This window comes from Echiichthys vipera, assembly GCF_963691815.1.
Source record: "Echiichthys vipera genome assembly, chromosome: 3".
Lineage (NCBI taxonomy): Eukaryota > Metazoa > Chordata > Actinopteri > Perciformes > Trachinidae > Echiichthys > Echiichthys vipera.
Genome location: NC_139828.1, coordinates 10,037,778 through 10,056,668, shown reverse-complemented (window position 1 = coordinate 10,056,668; position 18,891 = coordinate 10,037,778). Strand labels below are relative to the sequence as shown.

The following is an 18,891-nucleotide window of genomic DNA, read 5'->3' as shown; positions in this document are numbered from 1 at the left end:
GTGGAGATTATGTCCTGTACCAAAATGCTCAGATCTGGGGACACATTTAATGCCTGTTGAGGATAAAACTGTACAATTTCAAATGATCATATTCTAACAGCTGTTATTGACGTGTGGAATTAATTAAAAATCAGTTCTTAAAAACCTGTCTGTCGTTGTTTTATTTTGATGGTAAGTAAAGCTGCTTTTACCTTCTCTATGTTTAAAAAGAAGAAGAACTACGTTATTTATCCCGCAACGGGGAAATTGAATTTTTTCACTCTTATTATTAATCATGTTACACACACACAGGCCCGAAATACACACATGCAGAGACAGGACCTATATACATGCAACTAATGGAGAGATGTCAGAGCGAGGGGGCTGCCAGTGACCGGCGCCCTGAGCAGTTGGGGGTTCGGTGCCTTGCTCAACAGAGCCTCGGCAGTGCCCAGGAGATGAACCGGCACCTCTCCAGCCACCAGTCCACACTCCATACATGGTCCACACAGGGACTTGAACCAGCCAAGTCACCTATGGACTGAGCTACTGCCGCCCTTAATGACAAATGTAACTTACCTTTACAGTAGGGGTGGGACAAAATTGATACGGTTATATATTGTCTTCATCTATTGATACACTGGCGCCAAAATCTAGTTTTGAGAGAAATGTTGATTTTTTTCAATGTATTTTTTAAAATTAATGTTAAGTTTTCTGAAAAAAAATATAATATCAGATTGTGAGATGATGTTCGGTGTTAAGTTTGATCTTTCCTCCAGTCTTATGTAGGAATCTGTGTTGATAAGATGTTTGCATGGTGTTGCTAAAGGATTCAGACAAAGAAAGTCGGTCAGTTCCACACCACAGGGGCTGATGTTTGAAGAAGCTTGTTGCATTTATCACATTTTGTGTCTGCGTGGAAGAGGAAGGAACAAAATAATGCAACTGAATAAACAGTGTAACCTATGCAGTGATAGTAGCGGCATTTCCATTTTTCTTTTCCAGAGTTTTGTTTATTCTTGACCATCAAAATCAGCAGTTAGCAAAATGATCCCACCACAAGGTCAATTCAGTAGCTGGAATATTTACAGATTTTAAAAGTTTGACTGTTTTTGCTGGTTGTTAGTAGTACACAATATAATATGCAATAAATAATCATCACTACTAGTATCAAATGTCATTTCAGTCAATATTACATAATGGTGGGCTTGTTTTCCCACTAAAATAATGAGCTTTGTATGTTATTATGATCAAAGCCTGCAGTGGAATGTGATTTCAGTCAATATTAAATAGATAATCTTTTTAATAGATAATAATAATAATAATAATAATAATAATAATAATAATAATAACAACAATAATAATAATAATAATAGATAATATCAGAGGGAGTGATGTACTAAATGTCAGCAAATACAATATCATGAGTGTGGTATTATTTGTTATACAAGATTTCTACAAACGCGTTTATCAGTTAACAGTAATAATAATAATAATAATAATAATAATAATAATAATAGATAATATCAGAGGGAATGATGTATTGAATGTAAGCAATTACAACATCATGAGTGAGGTATTATTTGTTATACAAGATTTCTACAAACGCGTTTATCAGTTAACAGTAATAATAATAATAATAATAATAATAATAATAATAATAATAATAATAATAATAATAATAATAAGTAATAAAACAGATTAGGATCCGTTTGTTTAGCTAATCCTTTATTTTGCTCCGCCAACTGGACAGGGACTGGACTGTTGCTAAGCAACACAACGCATAAACATTCCCCCCCCTTTTTTTAAATGTATTTTTAAAAATATATATTTCTGTAAATTTATATATCTGATCAAAAATAAATGATGTGTAATAATTATTTTCCATATTTGTAATGAATATAACATTTAAATTAAATTGTGGAAAAAACTAGCTTGCTAATCACTAGCTTGCTAATCACACCTGGATGTTTTTAGATTTTATTCTAAAAACATTTTTTCCCCAAATGTCTAGTTTTATTTATTTCAGGAAACTTTGACATTATTTCCATATTTATTTATTTCATATTGACTGAAATAGTATACTTTATATAACATACTACAGTCAATATTTATGTAGCAACAAGGTAATTCAAAGTGCTTTACATAAAACATTAAAAGCATTGAAAAACACATATAAAATCACATTCAGATAAAATAGTTATAAAAAATGTGAAGCAAATTAAATAAAACCTAAAAATAAAAACAATAATATCAAAGGAACAGAAGATCCACTGCATTGTAAGCATTCATAAATTGTTTGTTTTACTGAAAGGCTGTGGCAAACGGAAAAGTCTATTATTATTATTATTATTATTATTATATTTTAACTGAACTGAGTATTTTTAACTGAAAATATAGTACATTTCTTTTTTGATAATCAAGTAAATGTGTTGTAGACCTTCAGTTCCCTGTTGTGACCTCTGAGTGGCAGTAATGCACTTGTTTACTAGCACACTAAAGCAGCCGCTGGCTTTAAACTCGACTTTTACCTAAATTAAAAAAGAGAAAAGATCCAACATGAACATTACTTTTCTTACATGTCCCAGAGTTATACACAATGCCAAAAAAGTATTTCTAAATGTAGAAATAATAACATACATTAAACTGTACAAAGACAGTAAAACATAAAAAAGGAAGGAAGAATAAAAAACAAAAACATATGGGATCTTCCATACAAGGGAGCGAATTTGAAAATTAATATAATATATATATATATATATATATATATATATATATAAAAGGAGGGTGGTTTGTTAAGCCAAATTATTTTATGGATATAATATTTTGCTAAGATAATGATCAAATTAATTATGCAAGTTTCCAAATATTTTGGATTGTTAATTGAATTAGTAACTAATCCAAGGTAAATTAAACCCAGAAGAAGTAGCATGAAAACAATCTACAAAAACATGTTCAATAGTTTCCCCTCACAATCACAAAAGTGCATCTGTTATTTAAAGTTGGAAAGTAACGACAGTTATGGAGGACTAAACATGACTTAAGTCTCAATAAATAAATAAACAAATACAGAAACAATGTCACATCTGTTTTTTTATTGTGATATATCCAAGAAGTTTTGGAGTGATGTTGAATCTCATATTTTTGATGCTGATATCTCTGTCTACTCTCCCTTGAAGATGTTATTTGCTACTATGTTAACCCAGAAGATAAAAATCGTAACACCTGATGAACTTTGTTATCCTATATGCAAAATTATTTATTCACAAACAAACATTTGCAAAATCTGTACCTAAATTTGCCCCTTTTTTTCTTAAATGTCTGATCTTGGTAAATAACATAAAAGGTAATTTTTTACTGAGTCATTATGAAGTTTTTCCCTGAAGCCCCTGTTTGAACTATCTCTGTTTTATTTATTTTTGTAAATAAAACATAGATAGTTTATAGATATATTTATTTTATTTTTATATTTTAGTTAGTATTACTTATTTAATGGTCTGCTTTGTTTGTTTTTGTACTCTTTATTTATTAATTATGTCCCTAATGTGCTGTTTATTACACACTTGTACACTTTGTATTTTTGCACATTTAAATTATTCAATACAACAAAAAAATATCGTCACACAGCGTCAGTCTCGCGATATTTCGGACGGGACTCTCTCTCCCTGTGGTTGTCACAGGTCTGATGCTGCAGCTGCTTCTTCCTGTATATTGAAGCACCACCACACAGAGAGCCAAAGCCCTTTTTTCACACCCCGAATTGAAACACGGAGGAATTTGTTGTTCTGGACGGCGTCGTCCGGCAGAGGGAAGCCGAGCCGAGCCGAGCCGGTCTAAAACCGTTATCTTGTGAAAGACTGAGGAGCTACACATAAGGACCGAGAGACGCAGGGCACGATTTTTCCTGGAACTGGTAGCTAGTAGCAGCTAGGTGGCTAATGGTTGGTAGCAGCAGGTAGATACGAAGAAGCAGCAGCAGAAAAAGAGAAATGTGTTGACTCATGAAGCTGTAGATGCTCCTGAGTTTTTAAAAAGAGCCCCTCGGGCATGATAAGATCCACCAAAGATACCTGACTGACATGCTACCGAGACTACACTAACTTTGCTAACGTTAGCACCAACAGCTCATCCTGTTGCTTTTTTCAGTTTCAAACAACGAAAGGAGCTAAATTAGCAGCGTCCCAGCTCACTGCAGGTTAGTGCATTATTTTAGAGACAGTAGTTTAAAGTCATTATTATTAATGGGTCCTAAAAGAAGACCGGTTCCCCTGAACATAACGCCCATCGGGGAGGGACAGGCCACCTCCAACACCATTGATGCAGCATCTGAGTGAGTATGAGGTTGACTGTACCTCCTGGAAAAGAGAGATTGTTTATAATGGTTCTGTGTGTGTAGGTTATAAAGTCAGCTTTATTGATAATGCCAAATCATAACTGCTGCTATTATGATCTATAACCTTAGCTGTGCTTGTTTCTACTATTCTGCTGTATTAACTGCCATAACATATTAGTCATATTCACATTACTATAGATATTATTATAGTTACTGGTGTCTGTGTCTGTCTCTCTCTGTCCATCTGTCCGTCTTTTCTCTCTTTCTCTCTCCTTTTCTTCCTCTCTCCGGTGCAGACAGATGTCCGTCCTCCACAGAGCTGGGTCTGTCTGACGTTCCTGTCTGTTATAGGGAAGGTTTTCGTTGCCACCGTACTCTACAGGGGAATTGTTGGGTCTATGTTTATCATAAATAAGTCATAGAGTGTGGTCTTTACCTACTCTGTCAAGTGTTCTGAGATAACTTTTGTTTTGATTTGGCACTGTAAATAAAATTGAATTGAATTCAAGACACTTTGAATACAAGGTAGTTCTAGACCACACTCTATGACTTAGTTATGATTTACAGAGACCCATCAATTCCTCCATGAGCAACTGCAAGTCGCAATATTTCTAATAATAATAATATCTACACAAGAGATGCACCGATCCATTTTTTTCCAATCCGATACGATACCTGGGCTGAGTGTATCGTCCGATACACTTTACCGATCCAATACTTCTGTTGAATGAATGAACTGTATACCTTGCTTAGCCTGGCTTGACATAAACATTTAGCCTCATTAAAAAATGTAACAAATTAACACAGATATACATGTACTGAATATTGTTTATTAACAAATAACAAAGCGTACATTAGCAGCAAAAAGAAAAAACACTTCCATGTAAAGTGCTCTGCAAACAGATATTTTAAAATGTAATGTAAAACTCTAACCAGTGCAAACATAGAATTGAAGTGACTAGATCACTGTAAATGTATTGCAGTGAATGATATTAATAAAAAATAATTGACTGCAGCTAATTAGTCAATAACCATATCCGCGCCGGGTATCAGATTGGTGCATCTCTAATCTATATACAGTATTTATCCAGCAATCTTGTGCACACAGTGGCAACAAAACATCCATTGTAACAGGCAGAACTAGAGCAGCAGTGATTTATTCAAAATTCGATTAGTTGTCAACTATTAAATTAATCACCAACTATTTTGATAATCAAATAATCGTCTTGAGTCGTTGTTAAGAAAGAAAAAAAGTCAAAGTTCTTTGATTTCAGCTCCTTAAATGTGAATATTTATCTCGTGTTCTTTCCTCCTCTTTGACAGTAAACTGAATATCTTTTGAGTTGTCGACAAAACCAGACATTTGAGCACGTCACCCTAGTGTTGTCACGATACCATAATTACGACTTTGGTACGATACCGGCCCAAAATATTTCAATACCGATCCTGAAACGATACCAAGGCCTAAAACTAAAATACCATCAAATGAATGGTATAAAAAATTACGTGACAGAATGTGGAACGTTATTAAAATTGTTTCTTTATTTTTATTAATTAAAACACTTAAACCAAAAAAGTCAAAATAACAGTATATATATTTGTTAAAGCCCTTGAGCTTTATAGCTACTTAACAACAATTAAATGATTATGCAGCTGTTTAAAAAGGATTTGCTTGGCTTGATTAAATTTCGGGGTGATATTTCTGTCATCTATCGCTAACCAGCAGCTCGATGTTTCTTTAAATTGGTCGTTAGTCAGACGGCCCTTGTGGTGTCTTTGGGCTCGCCCTTACTGTCCGCAACGTAAGTGAAATACTTCCATATTTCGCTTTGTGCGTTTGCTTTTTCAACAAGCCTAGGATGTCGGCAGGAGCACTCGAGCCATATTCAGCCATGTCTCTCTTGCTCTGTGAGTGACACCATGAAACCATGCCCACTCTGGCTGCAGGCAGGGATGAAGCAGAGAGAAGCTGCACACAGACACGCTGCTCCACTGTTGCACAAAGTTCATGAAGTACCGATACTAATGAAACCTGAACAAGTATCTTTTTTAGCGGCTGGGTACCGCAGTACCATTCTGGTATCGGTTTACCGTGCAACACTACGTCACCCTGACATGTGTTTTACCATTTTTCAAAGCGATCAATCGAGAAAATAATCACAAGATTAATCGACGATGAAAACAATCATTACTTTCAGCCCTAGCGGGAACGTCGCGCAGACTCAGCTCTATGGAGCACGGACATCTGTTTTGACCGGTTGGGGGGACAGACAGAGAGAGAGAGAAAGAGAGAGACAGACTGACAACACCCAGTGTCACCTTATACTGGCACTGAATAACAACATCACCACCATTTAAACAGTAGTTAAAGGTTCCTGTCTTCTAATTTGGGTGTGTTTCTGTGTGTGTGTTTGTGTGTGCGCCCTTCTCCTCCTCCCAGAGCCAACCTCGAGGCCTTACAAAAGAAACTGGGTGAGTTGGACCTGGACGAACAACAGAGGAAACGACTCGAGGCCTTTCTCACCCAGAAAGCTCAGGTCGGGGAGCTGAAGGATGAGGATTTTGACCCCATATGTGAGTTGGGTGCTGGGAACGGAGGAGTGGTCAACAAGGTCCGCCACAAACCCTCTGGGTTGGTCATGGCTCGGAAGGTATTTTTAAAAATCTTTTTTTATTTTCTTTTTTTTTGTGTTGCAGCTGAAGTGTGACAGCTGGAAGGAGCTGCAGCAAAACACATTCCAGAGGTGTTTTAAGGAATTTGATTTAGATTTTATCATCGCACCATAGCACTGGTGCCGGATTAGTTTGCTGGTGGAGAAAAGCACACCATGCACCATTATTTGAATGCAACAATAACAAACTCATCAAAAGTATATTGAAATGTAAACAATGAGGTATTCTGTCTCTATTTATCCTTGACCAATACATGGGTATGTCCTCATCAATCATCTGGGTCAATGTGCTGGCCAATATTATCTTATCAAAGATGAAGTGTTTGTTGCGTCATCACATCATAAGTCGGTAGAAATTGCAATGAAGAAATGCCAGATGTATGTCTGAGCTCATTTATGAGCGGTGCCTTAATCACATAGTTTGCCTGTCAGAGTTTTTTTCCACTGTAACATGTCTGGCTCAGTTCATATATCAGTCACATTTTTTTAACAAGGCCTAAGGGGTCTAACCTGACTCATCAGTGTGTTTGTTACCGTGATCTCACAAGTTCAGCAGCCGTGCAAGGTAATAAGTGATCCTTACCACAATTCCTTTCCATTTTATGGGTTTATTTATGAAACAAAACAGAATATTTGAGCATTTTCTCTCGAATATAGATGCGTGTACCTGCCTCAAAAATCCAGTATAGGTTGTGAATTTAAAGCAACCCTCGTATTGTGTTGTACATGCAGCGCTTCGTTAGCCATTCCCCCTTCATTTGATCATAACGAATAGTGTACCGTTTACAAGACTGAAAGTTATTGGGACACCATACAGACGCTGCAACAGCAGCTCAAGCAAGCAAGCACAAGCTCGCAGGCTGTCAAACCTTTTAAGTGTGTTGACGTGCCAATTCAATTCCCCCTCAACGTTCTGCAAATGATGAGACGAGAGATTGGAGTTTGGAAATATGGAAACTTGTCTTGGCTTTATTGTTTTTATGATGATTAAAAAGCAATTGTACATTCTAAGACTTTCTTTGTTTATGTCAGTGATTTTAACTATTTTAAATGAAATTCCAAATAGTATGTATTGAGATTTCTACAAAGACAAACAGGGAAGTGTTACAGCTATGTGCTGCCCTGAGATATGAAGAGGTCAGATGTTACAGTATCTGTTGTGTTTGTCAGAAGTTTATGGTCCCATTCTTTCCCCCCTCAGTTGATCCACCTGGAAATCAAGCCTGCCATCAGAAACCAGATTATCAGAGAGCTGCAGGTGCTGCATGAATGCAACTCCCCCTACATTGTGGGCTTCTATGGGGCCTTTTACAGCGATGGGGAGATCAGCATCTGTATGGAGCACATGGTGAGAGAAAATACTTTTAGCATGGCCTCCTACCTGTGGTTGCAAACCAGTAATTCTTTTAAGGACAAGATATCCCCCCCCCCAAAAAAAAAATGGTATTTCAGATTTAATTGTGCAACATGTCTCCACAGGATGGCGGATCCTTGGACCAGGTCCTGAAGGAAGCCAGAAGAATCCCAGAAGAAATCCTGGGAAAAGTCAGCATAGCTGTATGTAGTTCACCTATTCTGTTGTATAACAAATGTATAGTTTCTGCCTTTTTATGACAAGTTTGTCGATTAAAACTTTTGAAGCTTGTTACTGTACATGTTTTTCAAAAGCACTGCTCCATGTGGGTGTGTGTCTCTTGTGGAGTTGCTTAACCAGCTGTACGTTGTACAGTCATGCTTGAGTCACTGCTGTATTTTACTCAACTGTAAACTCTTGCATCAAGTCATAATAAGTGCAGTAATGGGATTACCAATTATTATTATATAATTACCATTAACGTTGATATTGACATAGGGAAAGCTTGTTTTATATTTGTGCATATAGACTCTTGTATACTCATGTGTTTTATGGTTTCCCCTCTTGTTTACAGGTATTGAGGGGATTAGCCTATCTGAGGGAGAAGCACCAGATCATGCACAGAGGTAAGGGTGTTCTCTAGTTGCAGTAAATTACATTTGCTCTCAAAATTCCTTCTGCAAAATTTTCAAATCACTGCGGTACACAAGATACACAGTGTAGTTTACAAAATCAAATGGTAAGTGATTACAAATGCCTGGGTGAAGATGATCGAGATGTATGTGGATGTTATAAGGTGTAGCGTGTTGTGTAACACTATTATTAAATTGGACATCACATCATTTTATGTCAAGCATTCTGTTTAATGCATAGTTTATCACACAATCACTTTTTTAGGTCATTTATTGGCTTAAAGGTCTACATAATATGTACAATTTCACCATTTAAATGTCTCAAAACTAGACCCATTTTATATATTTTGTTGAGTTGTGTACTTGCATTATCCTCCCAAATGTTTCCAAAAATGTTCAAACCAGACAAATCTGCGATTATATTCAAGGTAACAGTCTGCTGTTGTTACATTTGGTCGCCTATCCCCTTTAAACATGCGCCAGCCTTGTGGTTGTCTGCCAAAATATGTCATCATTTGACTTTTTCCACCCCAGTTTTAAGCCACATTTGGTTGTTTTTAACTTAATATTTTAGCTGGATGAAGGATTTTAGTCATCGGACGTTTGGATCCTTAGTAATCAGAGAAACAAGCTGTGCAAACGGGACGTTCTGTCTTTCACCGAATCCGCGTTAAACACTGATTTGTAGTGTGAGACGGCTTTATTCACCGTTCTTAACTGTTATAATCACTGGTACTGTTTGATTTGGAGAGCTCTCAGGTCAGCCTCCAATAAAAACCTCCTGAATTAGGAACACTGAACAAATCCTGACTGTGAGAAGCTGACTGCAGATCACTCTCATGATCCCACGCTACTTCACATTACCAAACTCTGTTTTTTGTTGCTGTTCTGATGGAGAGACCCCCTAGTGGCAGAAAATATTGTGATCTTAACTTGTGTCAGTTGCTTCCAGAATGAATCATGCAAAAAACCAGGGACCTGTTTTCAATCCGAAGAGCCTTTGATTTCAGATATCCCACGAGCAAGTTGTCTAAACATTACGATGGATATTTTTTATGGCATACTGACTGAATTATATTATAAGTATTGATTTTCACTACACCACACACAGTTTATTTTCATCAGACAAATTCTCAAAGTATGACTGTTAGTGCTAAAAAGCTGCAACAGTTAACCAGTGCTATGGGGTATTAGATTAAAGCATACGAGCATGTTTTTAATCGTTAATGTTTATTTATGACGGGACATACCGATCTGAATGTCGTTAAAGAAAGATAAATCTGAAATATATTTAGTTTTTTGTGGTAATGGCCATAAAATGTATAGCACTGCTTCATGGGTTACCGATTAGGGCAACTCTGCTTTGTTTCCTATTTAAAAAGTCATCCTCATTTAGGAATAACTCGATGTAGATGTTTTTATGGACGTTTGTTGTGGTTAATATAATGAGTCCCATCCTGTCCCATTAGTCGTGGCTACATTTTCTTTTCTGATGCTTGTGAGGCGACCAGCTGAGATTCAGACCCTGTAAATGTTATAGTCTAAAATCAGATTAGAAAATGCAGGAATGTCCTTTAATTTTCCACTGACATTATTGTTGCAACTCTGAAACCGGCTCAAACACACTAATAAAAAGCATTTAGGTATGATTGCCATTGTCTATGAACTTTTTTTGTTGTTGGCGAAACCATACACCACATTAACTAGACCGTCTCCAGTCGTCCCTTTCCTCATTCAAATTTTTATTAATTGTCTTCATGCTTTTCTCCTACATATGCGCTGCATCAACATCTTAAGAGCTTTAGCACGCTCACCACAAGGCAAGCTATTGTTTGAGAATACCACGAGTTCCTCATCATAGAAATTTGTAGCATGACGGAAAAAAGGCTCAGTAAAAATCATTATCTTTGCATTCAAACAAAATCACAAGCCACACCATGGCAAAGTCTAAGCACACAGCGTACCAGTGAGCAACCATGGGTGTGTTGTAAGGCAGTGGTTAGACCTGCTTAGTGCAGTGCAGCGATGTCTCACAGTGCTACAGGGTCGGTGGTACTTTAGGACAGTCGTCTGTGAGCTCAGGCGGTAATTACAGCCTCTCAGATGTGATTATACAGCAGCCGCGCCCTGTTGACCCCTCCCTCTATGTCTCCCTCCATCGCTCTCTCCAGTCATCCCTCATACGTCCTTGGTCGGTTGGAGGGGGGTCACACCACAGAGGACAGATTGCAGGGCTCAGTCTTACCCCATTATTTTGTAGGAAGTTTTTCAGTGACGAGCGGGAAAAATGTGGAGGAGCGGGCTTGTTTATAACAGGGGGATCAGTTTGTTGAGTTGAGTTGTAGCTATTTTCTCCCTTGCTAGATTATCACGGTACCACAGATATAGCTGTGGATGCTGTTCATGCCTCCTGCGGGCCTCGTGGTAGACTGTAGCCCGTCTAAATAGTTGTGAAGTAAGTTCTATGTTGCAAGAAAGATTTATGTACAAAAGTTATTTATCCAACAGAAATATATATATATATATATATATATATATATATATATATATAATATATGTGTGTGTATCGTCATGGTTCTTAATATACCAGGAGGTTTTCAAAGCCTGCATATCTAAGTGTTTCCCATAAATAACATAGGCATATGCAATACTCATGGCTGGGTGCCTATCGTATATACTTTTCTATATCATCTCTATCATCAGATGGTTGAGCTTGCAAGAGTCTGAATGAAGAGAGCGAGCGCTGATCAATGAGGGAAAAAAAAACAAACCAGTAAATCAGAGGAATTAAGTATTTTTTTATGATTGTTTCATGGCAGTTACGTTATAAAAGCCCCCAAAAAGTGTGTGTGTGTGTGTGCGTGTGCGTGTACTATTGATTTCTGGATTACAAAAAAAACATGCTGTATTGAGATATGAAATTACCTATATCCTTATATAAGATTTTGGTCATATCGCCCAGCCCTAGTCCCACCCATGAAAGAAGACCTTTTAAAACACAAATCTAGTGTCAAAAGAGCATTTAATCACTGATTTCAACAGATTTTATACTTGGTCACAGTTTTAGATTTCTAATGATGTGATAACGCTTTAAAAGGTCCCACATTATTCATATTTTCTGATGATTAATCTGATGTATTTTGGGTTTCTAATAGAACATGTTGACATACTGTTTGTATAGACACATACATTTATTCCCCTACATATACTTGCATAGCTAAGCCCATTTATATATATATTAACATGACTGTGTAGCAGTAGCTGTGTTCCTATTTGCTGTTAAGCCATGATTTCCTATCCCTCTCATCCTTATATGTTAAATAATCAATAGTAAGGTGTTGAGTACGGATGACAGATGAGATTCAGTATGAAGACGGGTCTCACTGAAAACTTAATGTACACGTGTTTGTTTAGATGTCAAGCCCTCCAACATCCTGGTCAACTCTCGCGGGGAGATCAAGCTGTGCGACTTTGGTGTGAGCGGCCAGCTCATAGATTCCATGGCCAACTCCTTTGTTGGAACACGCTCCTACATGTCGGTGAGTCAGCTCTGCACGCCTGCGCCCCCACCCCTTTTCCTCTGGCCCTATCCCCACTTTCCTTCTCCTCTTTTCTCACATTGCTCTTGTTCACTGGCCCCGCCCTCTGCCTTCCCTTCCTCTGGCCCTCCCTCACTCCCCTGCCAAGAACTGAGGGCTGTGCCCAGGAAAGGGCTCTTTGGCAAAGAGCGAGGCAACTGTGCTCGCTCTTTCTCGTCCTTCTTTCACTCCACTCTTAGACACCTGGTTGGTACACTGCTGAAAGCTGCGTGTCTGTCCCATCCCTTACCCACAAAGCACCAGTGGTGTAGAGACACTTGCACTTTTATCATAATTCCCAACACACACACCTGTCCTTACTCACCCTTCTAACTAAAGCAGTTCAAAGCTACTCCTCATTTCCTGCCAAACCCTCCCATCCTCTGTCCTCTATCCCTCGCCACACCCCAACTCTCCTTGCCATAACCACCCCCTCCCATTATCCTCTCTGCCACTTCCTGTGTCTTTCCCACCCAGCCCTCTGCCCAGCCCTCTCTCCTGCCTAGCATCTTGGCTCTACCCGCTCCCTATGACGTAGATCATGTATTTCTCGACAGCCGGAGAGACTGCAGGGCACTCACTACTCTGTTCAATCTGACGTATGGAGCATGGGTCTGTCCCTGGTGGAGCTGGCGATTGGCCGCTACCCCATCCCCCCACCAGACCCCAAAGAGCTGGAGGGCATCTTCGGACGGGCCATCATGGACGGAGCCGAGGGAGAACCTCACACCAACATGCAGAGGTCCAGACCACCGGGCAGACCCGTGAGCGGTAGGAAGCGCAAAAAACATTTCCGATGAATGTAATGTAAAAACATATGCACGTAGATTTGCATTTGTAGTAAGCACTGGCAGCATTTTACATTCATGTTTTCAGGATAAAAGGCTTTCAAAACCAATTAAAGGAAAACACTTTCTAAAGATATGATTTAAACACACTTTATACAGAGGGAATTTCTAATTGTATCAATGCCGGCAACTTCTCTGCAGGACATGGGATGGACAGTAGACCAGCAATGGCCATCTTTGAACTTCTGGACTACATTGTGAATGAGGTCAGAGAGAGTGCTAATATGCATTAACACACACATTTCTATCTCTCTTCACACAACCACACAGTGTATTTTAATTGTTCTATTTTTCAACCTCAGCCGCCCCCTAAACTGCCGCTCGGGGTCTTCACCAATGACTTCCAGGACTTTGTGACAAAATGGTGAGAATCAGCAATGATATTTTTAGAGTGAGCTACAAAAAAAAAGCATGCGTCATGAGAAGTAGGTAATGTAGAGAGGTTACATTTTTAACACTCTCCTCTCCTGACATTAAAACAGCAGTAGATGTTGCCAGAAATCTACAAGTTGTTATGAACAGGGAAGTTGAAGAGCCTGGTTTAGTCCAGGGTGTCAGTGGTCTTAAAAAGTATTAAATGTTGATAAATCAATTGAGAAACAGTTAAGGCCCTTGCAGAGTATCATATGTTGCAGCTTGATTTCAGTATGTATATTTGTCCTGCTTGATTTGATGTCACCTGAAAAGGACAACTGTTAACAAACTCTCAGATCCGCTGACTGATGGTTGCTTGATAACGCTGCGTTCAGGTCCCTTTACTACCAGGTGTTAAATGAAAAAGAATTGCAATTCCCCCAATTGTGTTTCATCAGAGAGGTTCCTCAACAGCACTAGAACAGCTGTCATCGAAACAAGATAAAGTGATCTAATAACACACTTAAACACAATCTTAAAAAGATTGTGTTTCTAGCTGTCGTGTATAACTGATATGATTTTTAGTAAACCTTGCATTGGGCTAGTCACAGCTAATTCTCTTGTGTTTTGATTCCACCCCCTCTATCTGAATTATGTCGCATTGATACAGCGGTACGAGGAGTTAACACAAAATAAGATTGTTTCGTTGTGCTATCTTACAATCAATGTACAATAAATGTATGTTAGGACTTGAGGTGACAAGGTCTTAAAGGGTATTAAATGTAACTTAAGGATTCCTGCATTTACCCTGTAGCAAGATTGCTTTTAGAAAATAAAATCCAACTTAATCCTTTGTTGACAGAAGCAATTCTATAGCCCCTCGTGTCAGTAATGTTATCGGTATCATTTGTGTCTGCAGTTTGATCAAGAACCCAGCTGACAGGGCAGATCTGAAGAAGTTGATGGTGAGTACCTGAACTTTATTTTTTATTTATGTGATAGTTTGATAACTGGAATCTGGCAGTACAAACACATGATCCATTTTGTATTTCTTTCAGAGTCACACGTTCATCAAACGATCAGAAGTGGAGGAAGTGGACTTTGCCGGCTGGTTGTGCAAAACCATGGGCCTCAACCAGCCCAGTACCCCCACCCGCGGCACTGAGTGAACAAGCCCCCCACTGCCCTGACGCATCTCTGGGTCTTGCTTGCATACACATAAATATACTGCCCATACACTTACACAAGCCATCACACACATTGGCACTTTTTTCCATCTTGCTCTTGGGTAAAAGCCCCCCCCTCCCCTTCCCCATTTATTTCTTCACGAGCAGCAGGATCCGTTGAGTCATTGTACTGTAAGACCACAGCTTCACCCTGCCAGTGTCAAGAGTAGCCACAGCTCACTTTTCCACACTGCTACAGAGGATGTAAAGCACTGAAGGGCTGCCAGTGTGTCAGCTGAATTTGCATTGATTGACAAACTTCTTTTGTATTGTTGAATATTCTGTATTACTCTTTTCTATGGCAACTGATGGCTTGTGGGACTTGTATTTTAATAAGTGACCTGCTGTAGAGATTCCCAAACCGAAATCTGAACCTATCACCTACTTGCTAATTCTAAATTGGTTTTTATTGAAGGTGAGTGCAATTATTTTGATTTAAAATCCCTTTGTCAAACAGATTCACACTAAAAAAAAAAAAAAAGTTCTCCACAGGAACCTTGCAATTATCTCCAACTGAATAATTTGGTAGTAGAGTGCCAGACAAATGGGCACTTTTACTTCATGGTAAATCAGCAGTCACTCTAAAATCCCTTTGTGACCAGTGTCACAATCCAAAGAGGGTACTCAAGACATGGTTTTTTAATGTCTGATAAGTGTTTTTCTTTTTTGTACGCACATTCATGAACAGAATATCATTGTACTTTGAATGTTTTGATTTTTCTCATCCAGTGATCTACACTCTTGATTGTGTTGACATTGTTTCGTCAACATACATTTCAATGTGCATCCCACAGTGTCTCTCACACGGGGAGGAGGCGTGTGCTGTTGTGGCCTGACATATGCCAGAATGTCGTTATTGACATTGAGAAAACATTGATCCAAATGTATTCATGGGATGATATAGCATGGTTTATCTTTCTTATATATGTGTATTTTATTTCCCAAGATGGGGATGATTACCTGGTGTTTTTATCAGAAGCCTGAATCTCTGCAATGTCAATATGAAACGTCAATCACGTTGACTAATCTAACTTTTCTTTCTCTTTGTTGTTGGTCTGTATTTTCCCCTGAAGTGTATTTGGTTATGTTTTCACTGTACTGCTACGTGTGGCGCTCCAAGCTTTCTTTTGGGACACAAGCAGCCTAGAGGCGTGCTTTTGGAAAAGACTTGGGTTCAAATACACTTAAGAAAAGTTTCCCTGTGAATTAACCCAATTAATTGTGGTAAATACAACCCAACGTTGAGTGGCACTTCAGTAATCCAAAGGGTTTGACTGAACATTTTAACCCTGGTCAGTGTTGGTCACTTGGTGGTGTTACATGCTAGCCTGCCGTCTTGTTAGAGCTCTTGTATTCTCTCTGCTTATGGCTGCCACCCACCCCCCCACCCCAAAAAAGTGCATTTGTTCCCAACAAAACGGATGCATTGTCACTTGTATGTGTACAAAGCTATATACAAAAATACAGGAGTACTATTTTGCAGTCTTAAGATACAAATTTTTGATTTATGTAAATGACAAGGGAGAAGAGTCATTTTATTATAATATAAAAAAAATGTGTTGGATATGGTTATAATGTATAAAAAGATTAAAATAAAACTTATTTGTGAATGTACTGTAAGGTGTTTATTCATTACTATGCATCTATGTCTTTACAGATTTACCAAAGATTGAACCACACTAAGTCGAAAATAGTGTACACAATATACAGTATATACCACAATATATAACTTTACACACAACGACAATAAAGGAAGAAACTTATACTCTGCACTTTCATACAGCAGAAACATTCAAACAGCAGAACCAAAAGGTCTGCCCTAAGAAGTGGCTGTGTAGTCCCCTCGCTCTGACATCGCTCCATTAATTGCATGTATATAGGTCCTGTTTGTGCGTGTGTGTATTTCGGGCCTGTGTGTGTGTAACATGTATAATAACAGAGTGAAAAAATTGAATTGCCCCTTGCGGTATTAATAAAGTAATTCCTCTTCTTCTTCTAGTCCCTCTTAGTCCTTTGGTAAACTGTGTTTCTCTGTGAGGGCCTCTACACTTTGGACACAACACCAATACAGCTAAGGAACAGCACCTCCCATTATACATCCAACCGCAATTTTTAACATTGGCTTTTAAGCAATCAAAAATGTGAACACTTAACAGTTCAGTATGATAGTATTTAATCTGGTTGTATGGTTGTTGTTGTACCTGTCCTGTCTAACCCATTGTTTGTTTGACTATATGTATGATTTAAGGAGTCTGTCAATTGATGACATGCTCCACTGTTGTCATCTGTTCTTGTGTGTATTTTTTAGTATGTTTTTTAGTATGTTTTTATCTTGCCAAAGGACTGCAGTTGAAAATTTGCCTGAAACAGAAATGTTGATCAATGTGCACTGTCCTTGGAATAAATAAATTAAATATATATATATATGTATATATATTACAGTTTTCAAAATCCACACTCTCCATTGTAGTAGACCTCACTGCTGATTTTTAAGTTTTTAACCAATCTCTATATAAGGTCTCTGGCTTTAATACACAACTATGATAGACTGTATATGGACTGAGGTCATGTCCTTAGAATGAGGCCATACTCGTTTCTGATTGGCTGGGAGGATTCTGATCGTTCCAGTTCGTTGGTTCTCAAAGTGCAGGTAAGCTAGCAACAACATATGGGTAAGTGACGGTTAGCTTATTGACATTTTCAAAGTTGGATAGATAAACATTCATAATGTGTCCGAGTTTGATTCCTGTTGCAGTGTATGTGAATAACATCACCTGTTAGGACGTTAACAAGGGCCAAGGCTGTTGCCTAGCAATGAAATTCCATTTAAAAGGTATATAACTTAACGGCTAATGCCAAACGAGTGTTAAAGTTAGCTAGCTAACTCCAAAAAAAATAATGAACTTTGTCACGACCTTATAAGCTACTGATGTAGAGAGTATTTTGCCTCTAACCCCTTTGCTTCAGTGTAACGTTAGGCCGACCGATATGGGTTTTTCTATGCCGATATTTAACGGATCTGTGTCACCAGTTGGACAGTTTTTGTCTAAATTTTATCAGTTTTTCTGTTTAACCTACGATTATAAGAGATGGTGTAATGTTTAAGTTGATTTAATGGTAATAAACTAAGGTCTAACTTCTTATCTTTGTAACTAAATAATGTTTTAACGGCCTAATTTAGCTTTGTGTTTACAAGAGTGGTCAAAAGGACGCTACCACTGGTGAATGTGTGGTCTTTACCTGTGTAAAGTGTCCTGAGATAACTTTTGTTATGATTTGGCACTATAAATTGAATTGACTTGAATAAGCCGTATGCTCCTCTCGTCCCTAGTTGGACAGCCAGATCTCCTCGCTGGAAACACTGGGAGCTGCTGGTCGTTCAAATTAACCTCAATGTTGTCAAAACATCTGGGACCATACGTCAGTCCTTCACAATGAAATAACATGCACTAACAGCTCCAAAATATACCATAAAGTCTTCTTAATTTCCATGTTTAATGTAAACTACCACCTGAGCCACCTGCAATTAATCTACCTGCATCCTCTTCACTTAGCATTGAAAATTATAGCAAGCAATGGCCTTAATGTCCAAATTCTGCAGTTCATGTGTGCTTCTAAAGTTTGAAAGCCTCTTTGCTTACGCAGAGACAGTGCTTAACAGTGCCCTCTAGGCAGAGGGTGTATCACTACCTCTCCCTGTCAAATAGCCCCATGATTCCCCTGCATGGTTATGTGTGCTGTGCCAAGCCAGTGTCAAGACCTGCTGCACTGTGGGACACGGCTCCTGTGAGACTGTAATGCTTACAGGTAGCATTACTGTGAAAAGTGTGTTGTTTTTCTATAGCATGTGCATGAAATATATGACTTTAAAGTGGTTTCAGAGGTTTGTTGGGACGATTTATGGTGCAACAGAAT

At 38.4% G+C, this 18,891-nt stretch overlaps 1 protein-coding gene across 1 annotated transcript; it reads left to right on the top strand.

The window, feature by feature from the left end:
* The first annotated feature begins 3,697 nt into the window (after nt 1–3,697).
* On the top strand, nt 3,698–16,590 carry map2k2a (mitogen-activated protein kinase kinase 2a). The gene is made up of 11 exons (XM_083938989.1): nt 3,698–4,309; nt 6,753–6,963; nt 8,186–8,332; nt 8,464–8,541; nt 8,913–8,964; nt 12,385–12,509; nt 13,106–13,319; nt 13,538–13,602; nt 13,699–13,760; nt 14,670–14,715; nt 14,809–16,590. Exons 1-11 carry the CDS (start codon nt 4,221–4,223, stop codon nt 14,917–14,919), a joined length of 1,200 nt encoding a protein of 399 aa, XP_083795115.1. The 5' UTR covers nt 3,698–4,220; the 3' UTR covers nt 14,920–16,590.
* The last annotated feature ends 2,301 nt before the right edge of the window (nt 16,591–18,891 follow it).